The 21275-nt window shown below is 39.5% G+C and overlaps 1 protein-coding gene across 5 annotated transcripts in view; it reads right to left on the bottom strand.

Annotated features, from left to right (window-relative positions):
* Positions 1-21275, bottom strand: part of ARHGEF12 (Rho guanine nucleotide exchange factor 12) — a 149780-nt gene that overhangs the window by 19442 nt on the left and 109063 nt on the right. For all 5 annotated transcript variants that reach the window (XM_086678852.1, XM_086678850.1, XM_086678851.1 and 2 more), the window contains 13 exons: positions 18067-18109; positions 17658-17763; positions 17088-17225; positions 16360-16392; positions 15929-16043; positions 15141-15246; positions 13064-13276; positions 8249-8381; positions 7172-7207; positions 6691-6845; positions 5555-5701; positions 4193-4278; positions 569-694 (listed from right to left, as the gene is read on the bottom strand). In XM_086678852.1, coding sequence (XP_086534978.1) covers positions 569-694; positions 4193-4278; positions 5555-5701; positions 6691-6845; positions 7172-7207; positions 8249-8381; positions 13064-13276; positions 15141-15246; positions 15929-16043; positions 16360-16392; positions 17088-17225; positions 17658-17763; positions 18067-18109 — 1437 coding nt within the window. The remainder of the gene's footprint in view (positions 1-568; positions 695-4192; positions 4279-5554; positions 5702-6690; positions 6846-7171; positions 7208-8248; positions 8382-13063; positions 13277-15140; positions 15247-15928; positions 16044-16359; positions 16393-17087; positions 17226-17657; positions 17764-18066; positions 18110-21275) is intronic.

Raw genomic sequence — 21275 nt, forward strand, 5'->3', positions numbered from 1 at the left:
AAACACATGAAGAGAGGACCCAGCTAAATGACACCTGTACTCCTAAACCACAAAAACTGTGACATAATACATTCGCATTAGGTTGCTACGTTTGTGGTAATTTGTACCACAGTAAAAATCTATTACACTGTGTTCCAATAAAACTCCATAAAAACAGGCAAGAGGCTGGATATGGCCCGTGGGCCACAGTTTACTGACCCTTGATATATACCAATATCAACACCTCTGGAAGCATGACTGTGGTTACACTCTTCCCTGGCTAGTTATGAGCCCATTCTCATGTTGTGACCGTATTATGTCACCGGCGTACATGGGACACTTCCTGACAATATCTCCGTGGTAATGTGGACTTCTCTGTCAAGTATTTTAACCCTGATAATTATTCTTTATTATTTACCATTCCAACATCACCTTTATACTCTCCAATAATTTAAGAGATCATGTAGGACTTGCAAAAACATTAACATAATCCTTTTAAAAATCTTGGTCTGAGACTCCCCCCAGTTTATTCCATATTCCATAAAAAAAGTTGCATTATTTTTTTCCTTACATGACTCACTCAACTCACTTGCACAAAAGTCTGAAATCGGGAATCCTTTTTCTGACGAGACTTGATCATTTCCAGGGCAAAAGGTTGGTTACTGCAAAAGGTGGCAGCAGCGTGTTTCAACTTCTCCTCCCCTGGTCCGCTGAACTGTGCCGGGAATGCAAAGAACACAATAGAGAACGGCATATGGAGCCCATCTCAGGCCAGGCAAAATGAGAGACAACCACGATTCTTTCCACGCCCCACTAATTACTCTCAAAAGACAAGAAACGGAAATCTACATATGTCTGTGCGCTATCAATGCTTTTCCGTTACACAGGTCCGACCCTGATACAGCCAGACCTTTTCTGACCACGTTCCAATGTTTTCTTGCTCACAGGCTACCACAGCTTATCACTTGCTCAGTCTACGCCACTTCGACATGAAACAGAAAGATTGACACTTGGGAAATGTAAGACACAAAACACTTAAAGACTGAGATTAAAACTTGATTTTCTTATAAGCGGACCCTTTCACAAAAATTGCTAACTGCTCTAGGAAGAAAAGCTGTGGGCTCTGGCTTTTTATGAAAACCCAGAACAAGTCATCAGTTTTCCGGTCACAATAAAACTGAAACGCTGCTGCTTCATCCACACGGAGGGTAGAGGTCCATGCCTTCAACCTCTCTGGGGAGGGTCCCATGAGTCTATGAACCTCTTCTGCCAAAAATTACACCTTCTACTGATATTTTTAAATTTCTAAATTTAAGTTTGTATATATACTGATTTTAGGCTCTTATAAAACACCTAAGAAGTGCCTCACTCATATAGTCTTATATAAGTACAGATTCAATTATTTTTTAACCATCTTCATGTTCATAATAGTTGCTCTATAGTTTACAAAGAAGCTTTTCATATAATCTCCCATTTAAAGCCATTATTTCCAGGGGCACTTGGGTGGCTTGGTTGGTTAGGTGTCTGACTTCAGCTCAAGTCATGATCTCAGGGCTCGTGAGTTAGAACCCCACGTTGAGCTCTGTGCTGACAGCTCAGAGCCTGGAGCCTGCTTCAGAGTCTGTGTTTCCCTCTCTCTCTGTCCCTCCCCCACTTGTGCTCTGTCTCTCTCTCTCTCTCAAAAATGGATAAACATTAAAAAAATTTTTTTTAAAAATAAAGCCATTATTTCCATAAGTTTGTATGTGAAGGTATTTTGTGAAAAATCCTTCTGTAGTGCATTTGTAGTTAAACTCAGGGTATCCTTTCTTCAAGTAGCATACGTACAATGTGAAAACTTTAATAGTTTGCTCCAGTGTCAATTGATATTTTATTATAAATATGACACTTAACACATTGAAAGATGAGACTGGCAGAATTTTTGGTATGTTAGTCAATCAGAGTGCCATATATATACTAACAGCAGCTGGGTTTACAAAAGAAAGTAACATCCCAACCTCAAGTAGCTTTTTTCCTCTTACAGTAGTTGTCAAGTAGCTTAGTATACATAAGGTGATCTCAAGGGACCAATACCAGAAAAATACTCTCCAAGCCTGTTTTAAAAAATAGAGCAAATCTAAAGGCCTATTTATGATTTTTGCTTGTAGTATTTCTGGCCAATGCTTTGCCCTAAGCAAACACTTTGTACCTCATAGTTACTAACCAAATTGGTTAGTCCATTCTATTTTTCCTTAGCTTTTTATAGGTACATCACAGTGGTCAAGAATACAATTCTCCTGGGGCACCTGGCTGGCTCAGTTGGTGGAGAATGCGGCTCTTGATCTCAGGGTCCCGAGTTTGAGTCTCATGTTGGGTGCAGAGATTACTTAAAAAAATAAAATCTTAAATTTTTTTTCTTAAGTTTATTTATTTATCTTGAGACAGAGAGAGAGAGCACAAGCAGGGGAGGGGCAGAGAGAGGGAGAGACAGAATCCCAAGCAGGCTCTGCACCATTAGTGCAGAGCCTGACGCGGGGCTCAAACCCACGAACCGTGAGATCATGACCTAGGCCGAGATCAAGAGTCGGATGCTTAATTGACTGCGCCACCCAGGCACCCCTTAAAAAAAAAAATCTTAAAAAACAAAAGAATACGATTCTTCTTACATGTTCTAAAATTAATTTTCTTCTGTCCCACTCTGTTAAGGGGTTTCTCTACCTTATTTGTACCATGTAGTAGGTTTATGCAGTCTAATGGACTATGGCAAAAGGACTGACTGCACCTCTGTACCTTATTAATGATAAATCTCACTTGGCACTTGGTGGCAAACACTACTTATATGAGATCCAAGTGAAACTGCATAGGAATCAAGATTGGTATCTTAGGTCCACATGACTTAAGCTTTTAAGTCCAAATTTGACATGCAAATTGATGCTTTACCATGTCATACTATGGATTTTCTGTTTCAAGTTGAGTAGTGTGCTGCCAAGCCAAGAGAACGCAGTTGCAACCTTCACTGTCACACTGAGATCAAGGAACAAAACGAGCCACACCATCACAAAGTAGTTGTCAAGTGAGTTGGGTTTTTCAAGGACTTAAATCTCCTTAGTAACAATAATGCCAGAGCAGGCCTTGTGAGAAGATGGTTTGGAAAGTTGAGTAAATGCAAGATGAGACCGGATTGTGATTCCGCAATTTTTTCTAGGAGTCAAGTGGCTGAGAGAAGATCTACTATTGGATTAGTAGATTCTGAGCCATGATCTCACCATCAACAAAAGCAGTAAGATGGACATTGTTTTAGTCAACTTTCTAGCATTTAATTTTTTAAAAAGTTATCATTTTAGAGTTAGCAAAATCTTGTGGCATTTTCTCGAGCCCTCTGCATATTGATGTAAAATAAGTTTCTGTGGGCATATCTAACCAGTTCCTGTTCAACTTGGGTTAACATTTTGAGAACAGGATCATATACTTTACTATTATCACAGCCTTAACTATAGTACTTTCTTTAAAAGTTTGGATCAAATTCACTTTCCCTTATGAAAATTTTCTCTATGTCCTAGTTTGGGTCTCCCTGCTATTTCTTCCCCTAATAACCTATCCTCTCCCTTTTTTGTAACTCTTAACACACTTGGAAGAACTAATGACTGTCTTCCCAGGGATTGTAAGCTCCACGCAGGCAGAGGCCATGTCTGCTTCGACTGCCACTGTACCCCTAGCATCTAAAACAGGGTTTGGCTCAGAAGTACATACTGTGGGGTACATACTCACAGAGTCGGACAGAAAAACAGAACAGCTATGAAACAGCTATGACAGTCTCCGAACTCTTTCCTTACACTGTAAATAACTGTCACTTCTTTACTTCTGTGATGGTAGCTCTGGATCTACAATTGTTTAATGTCTTAGAGCACGATTCTGAGACCTGGACAACGGAAGACGGCTAAAATTTTACATTAGTTAAATTATTCTTATCAAGAGTCGCTTTGCTATTTGTTAAAACACAAAGAATATCTTTGATGAAAAAAGAGCACTTAATTTGAATGAGCACCTTTTCTAAGATATTAACAACAACAAAAAACTGATATTACCCAAGAGAATACATACTTGGACCCCTTTCATCTTTACAGGAGCTTTGCAACATGGATGAGTTTGCAAATTTGCAGATTAGTTACTCAACCCTGAATGTGATCTTCAAGTGTCTATAAAAACATTAAAATGAAATAGCAAATTTCCTTACCCAGGTCAGTAAATCTTCCCCAATCTGATCAATAACTGAGGTCTCATTCCTCTTGCGAACAGCCTTCATTTGCTCATTCAATCCAACTAAGGGGGAAAAGAAAAAGAAAATAATTAAGTATACAGCCTGCATTACTGGTTGTACCGAGAGCCTAAATTTTCAAAAAAAAATTTTTTTTCACAGTAGTATAGCCGCTTCTTGCCTCCTTAAATATAAATCTGAATACAATTCTTATACGTACAGATACCTGTGAGCTCTCTCTGAAAAACAGGTGCCAAAGCATAAAACAATGTGGAAACTAGCACATTACATACAGTATAGGTGCATCAAATATGCATCTAACTTCAAGACTCCCTCATAACCATGCTCATAAAGAAATTTAAATAGAACAGGTGATTCTGCCTACTGTTGCTCTCAAAACGTTCCCATTCACAGGCAGTGCATATAATCACACTGAACTTGTCAGTTCATGCCGGTGAAACCTAAGATCACCCACAAAGACGTAAAAGGCATCAATTTGGTAGGCAGGCGTTGGCAGGTGCTGATGGCATCCTTGATGCAAGAAAGCTTGAGAATTAAGGATCACAGAGAAGCAGTGACTTACAAAAAGAGAAACTGTGTCTACAAAAGTCTGAGATGACTATAACCAAGGAAAGCCAGCAAGGTAGAATTTTTTTATATATTTACTCAAACCTTTGAAGCAATAATAATTTAATTCCTGAAAATTATTCCATCATGAAATTATATACTGTATATTATATATCCAAAAATATATACATCATTGTATTGGATATATATTTTTAAAAACACATACACTGCAACTGATAAGAAACTTCCAAGGGTAATTTTAATTATTCATATTTTTCATCTTAGACATCAACTTTAGACCTTAACTCCTGGTGCTAATACTTTATATACAAAAGGCTGATGGTGTGAGTGGGTGTTTGGGGAGGGAGGTATTCAAACATCAGATCACTTCTTTATTTAAGTTATGTGCTCACATATTATTATATAATTTCAGGAATGCTAACATGGATACATTTAGAAGATTTTACTGTTATGGTGCCTTTATGCACTCACAATCTTTCATCTATTAAAAATGTTAACCATCGGGGCGCCTGGGTGGCTCAGTCGGTTGAGCGTCCGACTTCAGCTCAGGTCACGATCTCACGATCCATGAGTTCGAGCCCCGCGTCGGGCTCTGGGCTGATGGCTCAGAGCCTGGAGCCTGCTTCCGATTCTGTATCTCCCTCTCTCTCTGCCCCTCCCCCGTTCATGCTCTGTCTCTCTCTGTCTCAAAAATAAATAAATGTTAAAAAAAAAAAAATGTTAACCACAAAGATCAGAGTTGATTTTTCTTACTGTGAAGTTGAAGAATATCTTCCAAGTTTGAAAAAATTTTCCGTAGTTCTGAAGGTGACAGAATTCCTTCTCTGGATACTCGCTGGTAGAACACTTGATCAAGAACCTTCAGTGTTCGAACATGAGCTCTTTCAGTGTAGAACAATTCTAAGCAGAAAAAAAGGAAATATGAAATATACCTCATTTAGAATGATTCCATGAGACCAAACACAAGCTTTAACTGGAATTAAGCAGCAAATTAGCTCTATAATAATTGTTCACAGTTTTGAAAGGATGTAGTATTTCTGATGTCACTTTCTTGAATCTATGAGACCCTCCTACATACTGGCTCTAAGAGCTGAATGCCAACAAATGAAAAATATCATTCAAAGCTATTCTGTATATTAAAGGTAACAATGTACTCCCAAATCCTTCTGTCTCTTCACAGTAGTACCCACCAACAACAGTAGAAAGCTAAAGCCCAAATAATATATAGTCTTTCAGTTGAGACCTCTTCAGAAGTCCTAGTATTTTGGTTACCTCATTTGCCTACAAACCCTCATTTCTGAGGCCAGACTTGTTATTTCACTACATCTCAAAGTGATCAGACACAGGAAGGATATTTATTTAAATAGCATCCTAAAGTCAGTGGAAGGCACAGCCTCCGTGTCACCCCCATTTCTGTCGCATATATGCTGGGGTAAAATAAAGAATACTGCTCGAGGATAAAGGAAGGACTGGTTCCCAGTTTTCTCCCTATCACTTATCAGCTAGCCGTGTGGTCTTGATTAATTCAACCAATCACCCTGAGCCTGAGCTTCCTCATAATCTATGCATAAAAATAAGTTGGCATGAAAGTGAAGTGAGAGGACCCATATTGTCTTAATGACTATTCAAGTTCAAGATCTATAATGCTATGAATCTTAAATACCTTAAAAGCTAAACACCTTTGCCTTTTAAATTATCATTAAGAATCATAGAAGCGTTTGCATTTTTTGAGTTGGAAAGTTCAAGGATCAGCTATCTAGTTTAAGTTCCCTTTTATGTAAAACAAAAGGCTAGCAGAAATTTTGAAGCAAACTCTAAGACTCAGGGGCTTGTTTTAGTCTAATAAAACTCACTATGTGTGAACAACAACAAAATCTAATTACACTCACCATTAATTACTTCCTGTCTTTTGATCTCACAAGGCTTTAGTCCCAGTAACACTTCTCGACTAACGAGCTGTTGCCAGTTGGGTGGATCTGTCTCTAAGTCATTTTCAAACTGTTCATCCTCACTTTGACTTTCTCCAAAAGCTATGCTGTCGAATCTGATGGAAAAAAAAAATAACGAATTCTATTCTGAGGACATCAGGTGGACAACGGGAAATAGCACAAGTTTTATATTACAGCAAAGAAGTCATATTTCTGAAGTACTGCCTAGCGCAGGGCCTGAAACATCATCCTCTCATACAAAATGATTTACATGTGTTATATATAACTCTATAAATATCTTGTGAATAGTTTGTGTTTACTAAGAACTTTCTTTTATACTATCTAACGGATCCATGTACAGGTTTTTTCCTTTAAAATTAGAATGTTAGTTTTCTATTTCTTAAAATATGCCTCTACTGAAAGTTACTTCAGGATTACTCACTTTCGAAAGGGCTTTGGTGTCCCATGTTCAGGCACCCTAAAAATAATGGAGAATAAAGGGTCAATGGAAAAACAAGACGGTAATCAAGAAATTTATGCCAAAGACCCTGAACAGACATTTTTCCAAAGAAGACATACAGATGGCCAACAGACACATGGGAAGATATTCAGCATCACTGATCACCAGGGAAATGCAAATCAAACAACGAGATATCACCTTGCTAGAATGGCTAGTATCACAATGACAAGAAATAGCAAGTGTCAGTGAGAATGTGGAGAAAAAGGATGTGATATATATACACACATATACATATATATATATGTACACACACACACACACACACACACACACACACTATGGAATATTACTCAGCCATAAAAAGTATGGGATTTTTGTCATGTGTGACAATATGGATGAACCTAGAGGGTATTATGCTACGTGAAATAATACAAAGACAAATACCATACGATTTATGCGTGAAATCTAAAAAACAAATGAACAAAGAAGCAAAGAAAGCAGGAACAGACCTATAAATACAGAACTGGTGGCTGCCAGAAAAAAAGTGGTGGGGGGATGGACAAAATGGGTGAAGGGGTGACAGATCCAGGCTGCCAGTTAATGGAGTGTGTAAGTCAGGGGAATGAAAGGCATAGCACAGGGAATACAGTCAATGGTGTTGTAATAGCTGTTGTGGGGGGACAGATGGCAGTCACACGTGTGGCCAGCACAACAGAACGTATAACCTTGTCAAATCCCTACGGTGCACACCTGAAATTAAAGTAACATTGTGTGCCAACTATACTTTAATAAAAAGTAAAAGAAAAAGAAATTTATGCCAGAGATACTCAAAACTGGGTTAAACTACAGTGGCTAATAAACAATTTTTCTGGAAGTTATAATGACTGAATAGAAAATAAATTAAAAACATTTCAGTACCTGTCTAAGATTTACCAGCTATAAGCTCTAGTTCCTTTCTTAAAAGCATATGTGGGGAAAACGCTACAAAGTACAGGAATACTATACAATGAAATAGGTGAAGTTGGCCTAAGCGTCCTCCATAAGATATCACTGAATTACCTTTCCACCTCCCACTCCTCCTCCTGCACTTGGTCTAAGGGAGGAGGTGGGAAATCGAAGATGGTATTGGGAGTGCGAGGGGTGCCATCCATGCAGTCTCCAGATGCAGGTGTTTCTCCAACTTGCTTTGATCCTGAAAAGACGAAAGTCAGACCCTTAGACGGTGTTAATGAAGACAACGATTCCAAAAAAAATCAGTCTCCAACAAGAGCTTCAATCCATCCGTAGCACATTCGTAATTCAATTACAGGTTAGCTAGAACCAAAACTCTAATATAAAATGCACTAAAAACTAAACAGAAATATTATTTTTAAGCAACTTTTTAAAAACCAACATAAGACACGTAAACAACTCAGAAGAGAAACATTTGCTGACGTTATCTTTTTCTAGCCCCTGTGCCAATCTTTTTCATACAAATTTTAGTTATTATGGTGGTCCAATTTGAAATAATAACCTCATACTTCTTTTTCTTGATTTACTACCTTTAGGTAATATACATTTCTTCCTCCTCTGAGGATTTTGCTCAGTTATACTTCCCACCTTCACTTTCCTCCCACTTCTTCCTGATGGATAATAATTATATTATTATTACTAGCTGAGTTACTGGTTATTATCTAAGTTTAAATGATAGAATTATATCTGTGTTTTTATTCCATCAAGAAGTTAGTACCTTAAATCTCCTCTATATCAAATTAGGTATTTGGTTTATCTATATCCTTCCCTTTAATTGTATTTCTCTCCTTCTACCCTTCATTTCTTTCAACTACATTTTTACCTGAATCAGTCGATGGAGTTTTACATTTCCCTGATCTATGGCCACAACTAAATATTCTGTGCCTTGCCTATTAGGTGGATTCTAAAAAGCCTGAAAACCAACAGACTGCTTACACTATCGTGTCAATGTACACAGTGTCATAAGCAAAATACAACACATTACATATACATATTATTCCTGCCAGGTTAAGAGGGATATTAGTTAGGATTATGTTTCCTTTTCTGCTGGTCCAAAGATGCAACTCATGGATCATGAGAAATAGAATGTTCATTGCATCAAGGTCAGGCACTCCATCAGCTACTTCAAGATTATGCCACTTAACTTTGTTTCACATTTAAATCATGACTTAACTTTCTTGAGCAACTGTTTCGCTTAGCATTTCTGGATGGCTTTATTGTACAACTGTCAAAGCACTATCATTTTATCAATTCTCAGAGTTTTTCATTTGCTACATCATACTATCAACTGCTTAGAATCTCCCTTTTTCTTATCTACTAGTTCTCGTGCTCTAGTCGGGAGCAGCTGCTCCCTTGGCCTGTGACATAACTATCGTCTAGGAACTGCCTGCCCGTCCCCACTTTTCTGGGTTGTTTCCACCATTTCCTGGATCCCGTAACATTTTGTTCACTTTTCTCTCATTTTGCCGGAGTGTGTATCTTCAAATCATGTTCAAGGAAAGGGTGCATTTCAGCTAAACTTTGAATCGTGGCGTATCTGAAAATGTCTTTGTATCTTCCTTCATTTCTGATGGGTAATTTGGATGGATATCGAATTCTAAGTTCAATGATTTCCTTTCAGCAAGTTGAAAGGCATGGCTCCTTTGTATTCTAGCCCCTCGTGTTATAATGAGAAATGTGATGCAGCATAATCCCCGTTTTGTTTTGTTTTTTTTTTTTCCCTTCAAAGCTTTCAGGACTCTGTATCTCTGATGCATGGAAATTTCCAGAGACATTTTAGGTATGGCTCTTGTTATTATTACTGTTCTTGTTATTCACTGTAGGTGGTTCCCAGTGAAGACAACTATTCTTCTTTACCCTTAAGATGGTCTCTCTCATCATTTCTCTGTCTCTCCTCCATTTCCTCTGTTGATCTTTCATCAGACAGGCAGATATAGGACCTCTCAAGTGAGTCTCTCTCTCCAATTTCTGTCTCTTGGTATTTCTGATATACATTCTGAAATATTTCCTTGACTTTATTTTTACGGACTTCTTTTTTTTCTTTAATTCTTGGTAGCTCTGGTGGTTCAAAAACGTGCACAAAGTTTTGATACTCCTTCCTTCAGGGGTCGAGCCTAATTATTCTGTCCCTTGAGTGTGAGCTAGATTTAGGGGCTTGCTTCTAACTTGCTGAAGTGACAATGTGCACCCACAGAGACTAACTCATTAAAGACAGCGAGGCTCCTTTCTTGCTCTGTCTTTTGGATCACTCCGGAGAAAGTTGGCTACCGTGCCATGGAACACTCAAGCAGATCCATGGAGAAACCCGTGTGGTGAGGAGTCAATGCCTCCAGCAAGGAGCTAAGTAAGTCCCCCTGCCACCAGCCACCTCCCTAGCGTAGAAGCAGGTCTCCTGGCCCCGGCTAAGCTTTCAGATGACTGACAGACAGCTTGACTGCAACCACATGAGACAGAATTGCCCAGCTAAGCTGCTCTCAAGTTCCCCACCCACCAAAAATGTGACGAAGAAGTGTTTTTTTGTGTTAAGCTATAAAGTTTTGAGGTGGCTTATACAAAGCAGTTGATAACTAATACGGTAGTTATTGTCTTGTAATAGTTATATTAAATCATTTCTCTTTGGTTTATGAAATGTTCCTTTTTCATAGTACTGTTATTCTTGTTTTACAGATGTAATAATTTTTAAAATTTCCCCAAGTATACTATCTAATTTAGAGGTATTTTTTCAACGTTCTTGTCTATTACCTAAATTACGGCTTTCTGCTAGGGGCGGTTTTTCTGTTTATTTCGTTTTCTTTTTTTACGCCATCAATAGGTTTGGCATTAATGTATTATCTTAGGTCTTGACTCTAGCAAGCAAATTTTTTCAACAGCGAGTAATACTATTCGTATTTGAGTAGCTGCTGGGGCTTTCCTTTGCAGCTATACACAAGCAGATCCATTTCAGTTGGGAGCTCTCTGGACAGGGTGAGACCCTGGCATGTCTACTGTCAGGCTTCAGGCCCCCAAATGTTAGAACTAATGTCCTAATTAATGCCCTCCAGGGCACTATTGTCAAGGAGGACCTACCCAGCTCTCCCTACACAACTCACTCAACTCCTCTAAAAGAGCACACTCATGTTCTTCTGGTACATAAATGACAGATGGCTCACATTTTACAATGTAAGGATCAGAAACTGTTGACGTCATTGTTTTGATCACAGGCCTTCAATTAATTATTTTCAGCTTTATTTCTTACTCATGCACTCCATGTAACACATGCCAACTGCTGAGCCCAACATCTTTCCAGGGTTCTAATGGGCAGACTGGCTCCCCGCCTGGGACCCCTTGTACGGATTATGGACTCCAGCTTCCTCTATGTTGTTTTACTCATCAAACCACTCTTGTCCACTTTTAATCTCCCCAAACCACTCTTGTCCACTTTTAATCTCCCCAAACTCTGTTGAAATCTCTTACTTATTGATAACATGTTCTCTTCCTCCACTTCCTTTCTCTTCATGGTTTTTATTTATTTGTTACTGGTTACCCATCTGCCATGTTTTTATTTCAGTGAGAGCTAGGAGCCATGAATTAATGCACGTACTCAACCCAACATCTTCAGAATTCCACGTAAGATAAAACCCCCAGAGTTTTCTACAAATGTCACCCCTCCTCCTTTGTCTTAAATAAAAACCTGCCTATCCCACTGGCGATGACCTCTTCTGCTACAGTGCTCTCAAACGGAGACAGATGTTTCCATCGTACGCTGTGTACTTCAGGGCAGAGCGGAGATAGATACCCTTGTTCCTCAATACTACTGTCAGACCATTATCTTGCCTTCCTATAAAAATCTGCCGCCTGAGACTCTCACTCCGAGATACTATCACATGCTCTCCCTCCTCACGACAATCATCTAGCAATACTGAACCTTTGGCTGCTGGCTCACAGCTTCCCTCTCTCTGCTGCTATCACATGAGGTGACCTCAAAACTCAGGGATATTAAGGTATTCAAACCCCTGGCTTCTTGGCCCCTTACTTTCTTCATCTCTAGTTACTTCCTTTATGCCATTTCAGTGACCACTCCCATAGCTTTATCCTCGACCCTGTCATACCAGAAATTGAACTGCTTCCAAAATCGCCAGTATAGATAGGCATTCCCTTCTCCAAATAAAACCACTGATTCACCCAGCTCACTTGCTTAAGAAACCCATTATAACAAGTATGAAGAAATATGGTAATAAGCTCTTTTCCCAGTGACCTACAATTACTTTACATCTTCCTCTACTCCTCAAGTCCCCTTGCCCTTCACACACGCTCTGCCTCTCATCTCCTCTCTCCTTCTCCAAGCTCTTCCCTATTCGTTATATATAGTCTGTCCCCTGCATCTTCAACCTCCTCCTCTTTCCTGGCTTCCCTATAGTATTAAAACAACAACAACAACAACAAAACACCTCTAGTATCTCAGGTTTTTAAAAAAGTCTTCTTCAGCCTCCCCCCAGGTCTGCTTCTAGCTACTAAATCCCCTCAACACTTCTTTTACCCTTCCATTACTGGATCGGGCACAATCTGAATTTTTTATCGGTGTGACTATCTCCCCACGGGACTAAGCAGCACAGGGCAAGAATCTAAGTGTCACTTCTGTGTGCTGGCATCGGATACAGAGCTAATGCCTGACAGAGCGCTCGATCGATATTCCTCAATTGGTGAGAATTCAAAATGATCACTTAGCACAGATTTATCACCAGCTGTAGAAGATATTAAAACGTTAAAATGAAGTTAAACTGGGATTCAGGCTTGATTAAAATAATATGCCACTCTATTGCTGACTTAGTGTGACCGTTTTAAAGTCTTGAGACTTAGTTAAGTTGCACTGCAGCATTCGCTCACCCAGATCATTCTCTTTCCCTCCTTCCTGGGAAAGAGTGGCCCCTGAAGCCCCAGAGGACATGGAATTGGCTGGCAGGTACCCAACGTCTGTTCCTTCACCTGCTAACCCACTCTGGCGCAACTTGGCAGAGTCCTGAGGCTCAGGACTCACAGAAGAGGGTGTGGATAAGTGCTTAGGGTGCCGCTGCTTCTGTAGTTCCATAGCTCTGCCAACTGAACAGAAAGCAATGGTTAATAATGTATGTTTCAAAAATCTAAAAAAAAAAAGAAGAAGAAGAAGATGTAAAGGATCTAAAAATTGTCTGGAACATGGAAAATATTTGTGAATTATTACTGTGTGAGAGACAGATAGATAAGACAGGAAGAAATGAAAGAAGGAAAAGAAGAAAAAAGGAAAGAGAAAAATAAAGGGAGAGAAAGAGAGCAAAAGAAAGGAAGGAAAGAAAGGGGGAAAGAAGAAAGGAAGAAAAAAAGAAAAGGAGGGAGGGCAAGAGAGAGGAAGGCAGGGGAAGGTGGAGGAGGGTGGAAGAGAAAGGGAGGAGAAGGTGGCAGTGAGAAGGAGAGACAAGAGGGAGAAAAGGAGAGGAGAGCAAAGGCGGGGAGGGAGCGTGTTGAGAGAAGAGATGGACGCGCACAGAACCATACTCACTTGTAAGAGTGAAGACGGAGCCTTCTGTGAGCCTTGGTAAGGCCCCGCCTGCCCCCCAACACTCACAGCTGCACCATCATAACGTGCCTCAGACACGATCGAGATTAATCCGCAGCCTGCTCACTATCCCTGTTTGCATCAGTAACCACGAGAAGCTAAAGACACTTAGGTCATCATCCCCCACAGCACTGCGCACCCTCACATAGCTCTGTACTTCCCTAATCCTAAACTTCTCCCTTCCCTAATTCCTAAAATTCTCCTTCTGTATCCCTTGGAACTCATGGGCAGCACCTATGAAGGACTCCATTCTTGGAGTACCTGGTGAATCAGCCAGTGGAGCCTCCAACTTTTGATTTCGGCTCAGGTCACCATCCCAGGATCATGGGATTGAGCCCTGTGTCAGGCTCTGTGCTCAGTGAGCATGAAGCCTGCTTAAGATTCCCTCCCTTTGCCTCAGCCCCTTTACCCTGCTCACACATGCGCTCTCTCTCTCTCCAAAAAAGAAAAAAAAAAAAAAAAGACATATTCCATTTTCTCCACCTCGTCTCTAAAAATTTCCTTCATCTTCTCAGTGTTTGGGGCACTACTGGTATTTGACACCACTACTGGCGTCGGACATCCAGCACCGCTGTTAGCACAATGCCACTCCCACTCCATCCTCGCCAATAGTTTCCAACGCGGTGCTGCCCGGTCGAAGACCACTACATGACCTAATTTCCCGCCCGGTGGTACCACCCTCCCTATTTCTCCCGCAGAGGGCCGATCTCTCTCCGTTAGGCCTGAGGGTGGAGGGAGATCAGGAAATAAAGCACAATGGAGAGGTGGAGACATTGTATAAGTATGGAGAGAGTGAGTAATACGTGTATAAAAAGATTAAACAAAGAATGGTGGAGAAATCCATGCACATTTTTTTTTTTTTTTGATTTAACAGAAGTTGAATGCAAATAAAATCCGAATAGGTAAGTATATTATGTTATGGACAACTGATAGGATACTACAATTAAAGAAGTCGTTTTTAAAATTTTTTAATGTTTATTTATTTTTGAGAGAGAGAGAGACAGAGAGAGCACAAGCCGGGGTGGGGCAGAGAGAGAGGGAGACACAGAATCCGAAGCTCCAGGCTCTGAGCTGTCAGCACAGAGCCCAACGCGGGACTCTAACTAACAAACCATGAGATCATGACCTGAGCCGAAGTTGGACGCCTAACCGACTGAGCCACCCAGGTGCCCCTAAAGAAGGTGTTTAAGATAATTATAGAGCCACGTGGGGATAGTTAGCTCAGAAATAACCTTGAATGCCAGCACGGTACATTGGAAATTCAGTGGAATCATTTCAAGAACACCTTTTTCCAATACTTCTAGTTAACTGAGCCTCTGAAGGGAAGATGGAGGGAGCTGGTGAGAACGCGCCATTTCCAGCTTCACATACTTGCACTGTTGTCATGACGGCTTGGTCTCCTTGGGGGTCCCAGGATGCTGGGGAATCCTCTGCGCTTCCCTTTTTCTTCGCCTTCTCGATCTTTCTTCATACTTTGCTAGAGTCAAGGTACAATCAGAGAGATAAGAGACACACAACAGAGTCGAGTTCTTTTGTCGCTGTCGAACACAGAAACGCAATTCTAACGGTCAGCTGAAAGAACTGGCTAAATGCAAGTGAGAGACACACACGCAGCACTCAGAGGCCGGCACACAGTACCGTGTGCACGTCAAACTCAAGATGTCTTTTCAATCTATTTCGAGCTGACAATTTTGGAAAACAAAAAAGTAGTTTGACAACACATTTACCGGGAGCCAGTTCCAAGCAATTCATTCCTCTGCTGAACAAACAATAAGCCCTTCCTGCGTGATGGCACTGTGCTAAAAGCTGGGGACACGACGAAGGAGGCCCTCGCCCTCACAGAGCCGCCCCGTCTGACAAAAACTAAATAATCACACACTGTGACCGGCGCCATAAAAGGAAAGACTGAGGCCATGACAGAGCTGGGATGGCACTCGGCATAAAGTGCTATCTGCACTCCTCACACTGTCTGATCATTAGTTTCCATGCCTGAATGTCTCACTAGATTTTTTACTTTCTTGAGAATGGGGACCACGTCTTACACACATTAGCACACCCAGCACTAACTTGCTGAATCGGTAAATACGAAGACGAAGGAAGGCACTGCGACCCCGTGTAAAGAAGCACAGGGACGTGAACACACTAGTATCCAGTCCTACCTTGATTTTTGGAAGGAATCCAATCCGACCTCGCTTGTGCTCCAAATTTCGAGGTTCTTTCACTTTTACTCCCAAATGCTTCATGTACATAAGGATAACATACTGCATTGTTGAACTGGAGGAAAAGGATTAAGTCAAAGAAGGACTCTGAGAAGGGAGGGTGGGCAGAATAAAGACATCAAATGACTTAAAAAAAAATGCAATACTGGAATTCTTAGAATTCATTCATCAAGAAAAAACTAAGCAGGTATCTACTGGTTGCAAATAGAAAAGGACTCTACTCAAGACACTAGAATATTAGTCGAATAAAACAGAGGCCACCAGAGGGAGACACTCTATACTTTGAAGTTAAAAGAAATCATAATTTAGGACTTAGAAAAGACAGTTTCTTTTTTTTGTAAAATTCTTGGGAAAAAACCCAGTTATATTACCTTTTATCTTCTTCTACAGCCTGAGCAGTCATCCTAAAAGTAAAAATATTTCAAAATTAAACATTAAAGTTTAACGAAGGAGTTGCTATTAACTCAGATACCTGAAGCAACAGAACAGAGCTCAATCTGTCACCTGGCATGAAATAGCAGAGTAACCCTAACCCTCTAGGGAACTACAGGCTTTTCTCACTCCTGTCATCAACTGTAAATGTTTTCTGACCTCAAACAGTTTCAAAGCCCATGAACTAAAACCACTGGAAGTGTTTCTGATCAGTCAGACATTTTATAGTTACTCATTTTACCAATACCCAGAAAAAGAAACACAAGAACTTTTCTAAAACATCAGCAAAATTTAAAAATTAAAACATTAGGGGTGCCTGGGTGGCACAGTTGGTTGAGCGTCTGACTTCGGCTCAGGTCATGATCTCACAGTCTGTGAGTTTGAGCCCCGCATCGGGCTCTGTGCTAACAGCTTGGAGCCTGGAGCCTGGAGCCTGCTTCGGATTCTGTGTCTCCCTTTCTCTCTGCCCCTCCCCACTCATGCTCTGTCTCTCTCTCAAAAATAAATAAACATTTAAAAATTAAAAAAAAAATTAAAATATTAAAACCAAAATACATGGCTCCACACACGTGGTCTGACTCCCCTTTTGAGTTTGTTCAAAGTGTGCTTTAAGCATTAAGGAGCATCTCAAGAGAGAGGTGCATCTGCACATGCTTCTGTTACTTACAACACTTCTTCGATTTTGGCAACAATCTGTTCCGCACATGCCCGTTCCTTCTCCAAAGTTACCCGGTCCTTGTCTCGCTCCGCATCGAGTTTTGTCAGCTCGCTTTCAGCCAAGGTCAGCCCCATGCTACGTTTCTGCCTAAAGGGAACAGGAGAAGCTTCCTGAGGTGGCCTAGAGAAGAACCGTCTCCCTCTGGAGATGTTTCATCAGAGTTTCCATGGTTATGATTTTCTAGCAACAGGCGAAATGTCACAGTTTTCTATTTTGGGGCCCCTGTCACCTAGGACACCAGAGGAAAAGAATTCTAGAGGCGATCGCTCAACAGAACACACATCCTGAAGGAACACACTTAGCCTAGAGGAGACCTGAGCTCAAATCCTGAAAACATACAGAATGGGGACTGTGGACTCAGTACCATGCCAACTCTTCGACTCTAGGTATTCCTTACATTTTAATCACAGTGATAAAGACCATATGCTAAGCCAAGGACTTAATGTGTAACCTTTTCCTACCTAAACAGAAAGTTAATTCAGAACTACCATATCAGTTTATATCTGCCACCAAGCTTACCGAAAATCTTCCAAGTGCCTCTGAACTTCTGGGTGGACTCTTTCCTGCATAGTTTGAATATAGTGGCGGTGTAGATCCTCAGGTATAAGCTCAGGTCTTCTTTTTTCTGCATAAAGAAAAGGCAAGGAGTTACCTGATGTGAAGGTATATCCTGTGCATTATAACTGGCAACATATCAATGCTATTTGGTACAAACTTGGAGTAAGACAAAGAGAAGGTCTTCAGTGCATTTTGTTTTTTACCTCACAATTCCAATTTCATATACGTTTAATGTATTACAGAATCTATTTTCTGTTGTGATTCAGATGATCTGCTCATTACCACATGACAGATAAAACCTTTAGAGATGAACTGTGCTACATATCTAACAGAGACATAATTCTCAAGAATATTGATACTCCAAACTTACCTAGATCTATTGATATTTCATCAGGAACAGAAACTTTCAGGTGCTAAAACAAAAATGCAAACAAAAAGTGAAACAACACTAAATACTTATATAAGGTGTATATATAAGGACTTGTGTAAAGTGAAGAGATACAACTTGGATAACTATTTTTACAATCACATTCAGGTTTAAGCTCACTCATCCCATCCAAATTTCACAGCTCTGGAATGTACCACTGTTTCAACATGAAAATAGGCCCTTTCCCCCAATGATCATATACAGGAAATATCTATAATCACTGGTTAATATAATCAGTTATATACATCATTTGAATCAATATAGCTAACACCGAAACTGTATATATATGGTATGAAAAATTTAGTCATATATAATCATGACTTTTTTTTTTTTTTTTTTTTTTTTTTTTTTTTTTTTTTTTTTTTTTTTTTTTTTGCTGTACTTGAGACTCTAAACCACATATTACCAGTAATTTCCTATGTAAAGTCAAAGAACCCTAACCCTCACAACATTCATGCCCTGATGAGAAGGTACTGGATGTCAATGTCGAGCCTTTGCAGTATTAAATCTCCAATAACCATCCATAGTTTTTACTATTGACCCAACTAAGGTAACCGTGTCATAATTAACTTCTTCTTAGCTAGGATTTTCCCCATAATAACTGCAGTTTTCGGTCCTATTACCACATAGTTGTGTTTTCCCTCTCATCAATCTGGGAAGTATCTTAGAAAACAACTTATTTGTATTCAAAGAAAGTATCTTAACCTCTTCATGCTTACTTTATAATGTATACCTACTTGTCATATACTTTGAGAATTTAAACAGTTCCTGTAAGATCTAAAGCTTTACATTAAAAAATAAGTCTGCTGCAAATTATGAGATCTCCAAATTCATCTGAAGAACAGTGAAATAGATTTCAAAGTTTTCTCTTTCACTGACGTTGTCACACAGTAGCTCAAATCAACTGTCCTAGAAGTATTGCTAGCATAAATGTAAAAAAGTATATACACGCTCATTTCTGTATTTATATGAAATAAATAAACCACCTGTGACATGAAAGAATAATCAGCAAATAAATCTATCAGGGTTATTACACTTTAATACTGATAAATTTAATACAGATCACAAGCAGCAAAATAAAGATTTGACTTAGCTTGGAGCTCTTAAGATATGTGACATTAACTTCTGGGGATTTACCTGAAGTAAACAAAAACACTAATTCAAAAAGACACATGCACCCCTATGTTTATAGCAGCATTATTTACAACAGCCAAGATATAGAAGGAACCTAACTATCCACCAATAGATCGATGGATAAAGAAAATGTGGTAGATATACACAGTGGAATTATTACTCGGCCATAAAAAAGAATGACACCTAGCCACTCACAACCACATGATGGACCAAGTGGGTATTATACAAGGCAAATGGTCTAGACAGAGAAGACAGATATTGTATAATTTCATTTACATGTGGAACCTAAGAATTAAAACCAATGAGCAAACACACACAAAGAACAGAATTAGGCTCATAAATACAGAGCAGACTGATGGTTGCCAGAGGGGAAACAGGGTGGGAAGTAAGTTAAATGAGTGATGGGGATTAAGAGGTACCAACTTCCAATTGTAAAATAAATAAGTCACAAAGTATAACATCCATTCATGATAAAAACCCTCAACAAAGTAGGTTTAGAGGGAACGTACCTCAACATAATAAAGGCCATATTTGAAAAACCCACATCTAACATCTTACTCAATAGGGAAAAACTGAGAGCTTTTCCCCTCGGGTCTGGAACAAGACAGGATGTCCACTCTCACCACTTCTATTCAACAAAGTACTGGAAGCCCAAGCCATAGCAATCAAACAACAAAAAGAAATAAAAGGCATCAAAATTGGTAAAGAAGAAGTTAAACTTTCACTATTTTCAGATGACATGTTATTATACATAGAAAGCCCAAAAGACTCCACCAAAAAACTGCTAGAACTGATAAACCAATTCAGTAAAGTCACAGGATACAAAATCAAGGTACAGAAATCTGATGCATTTCTATACACTAATAATGAAGCAGCAGGAAGAGAAATTAAGAAAACAATCTCATTTACAATTGCACCAAAAATATAAGATACCTGGGAATAAACCTAACCAACAAGGTGAAAGGCCTGTACTCTGAAAACTATAAAATGCTGATGTAAGAAACTGAGGACAACACAAAGACATGGAAAGACATTCCACGCTCAAAGATCAGAAGAACAAATATTGTTAAAATGTCTATGCTACCCAAAGCAATCTACATATTTAATGCAATCCCTACCAAAATACCAACCATATATTTCACAGAACTAGAACAAAGAATCCTAAAATTTGTATGGAACCACGGAAGACCCCAAATAGCCAAAGCAACCTTGAAAAAGAAAAGCAAAGCTGGAGGCATCACAATTCCAGACTTCAAGTTATATTACAGAGCTGTAGTCTTCAAAACAATATGGCACTGACACTAAAACAGACACGTAGATAGATCAATTAAAACAGAATAGAAAACTCAGAAATAAATCCACAACTATATGGGCAATTAATCTTCAACAAAGCAGGAAAGAATATCTAATGGGAAAAGGACAATGTCTTCAACAAATGGTGTTGGGAGAACTGGACAGCAATATGCAGAAGAATGAAACTGGACCGCTTTCTTATACCATACACAAAAATAAATTCAAAATGGATGAAAGACCTAAATGTGAGACCTGAAGCCATAAAAATACTAGATGAGAACACAAGCAGTAACCTCTTGGACATTGCCTATAGCAACTTTTTTCTAGACACGTCTCCTGAGACAAGGGAAACAAAAGCAAAAATAAACTATTGGGTCTACATCTCAATCAAAAAGCTTCTACACAGCAAAGAAAACAACCAACAAAAGTAAAAGACAACCTACAAAACAGAAGAAGGTATTTGCAATGACATATCCCAAAAGGGTTCCTATACAAGGTATAACAAGAACTTATAAAACTAAATACCCAAAAAGCAACGCAATTACAAAATGGGCAGAAGACATGAACAGACATTTCTCCAAAGAAGACATCCAGATGCCCAACAGACACATGGAAAGATGCTCATCATCACTTACCATCAAGGAAATGCAAATCAAAACTACAATGAGACATCACCTCACACCTGTCAGAATGGCTAAAATCAACAACACAAGAAACAAGAGGTA

This window comes from Puma concolor, chromosome D1, assembly GCF_028749965.1.
Source record: "Puma concolor isolate L17-30 chromosome D1, mPumCon1.1.hap2, whole genome shotgun sequence".
Lineage (NCBI taxonomy): Eukaryota > Metazoa > Chordata > Mammalia > Carnivora > Felidae > Puma > Puma concolor.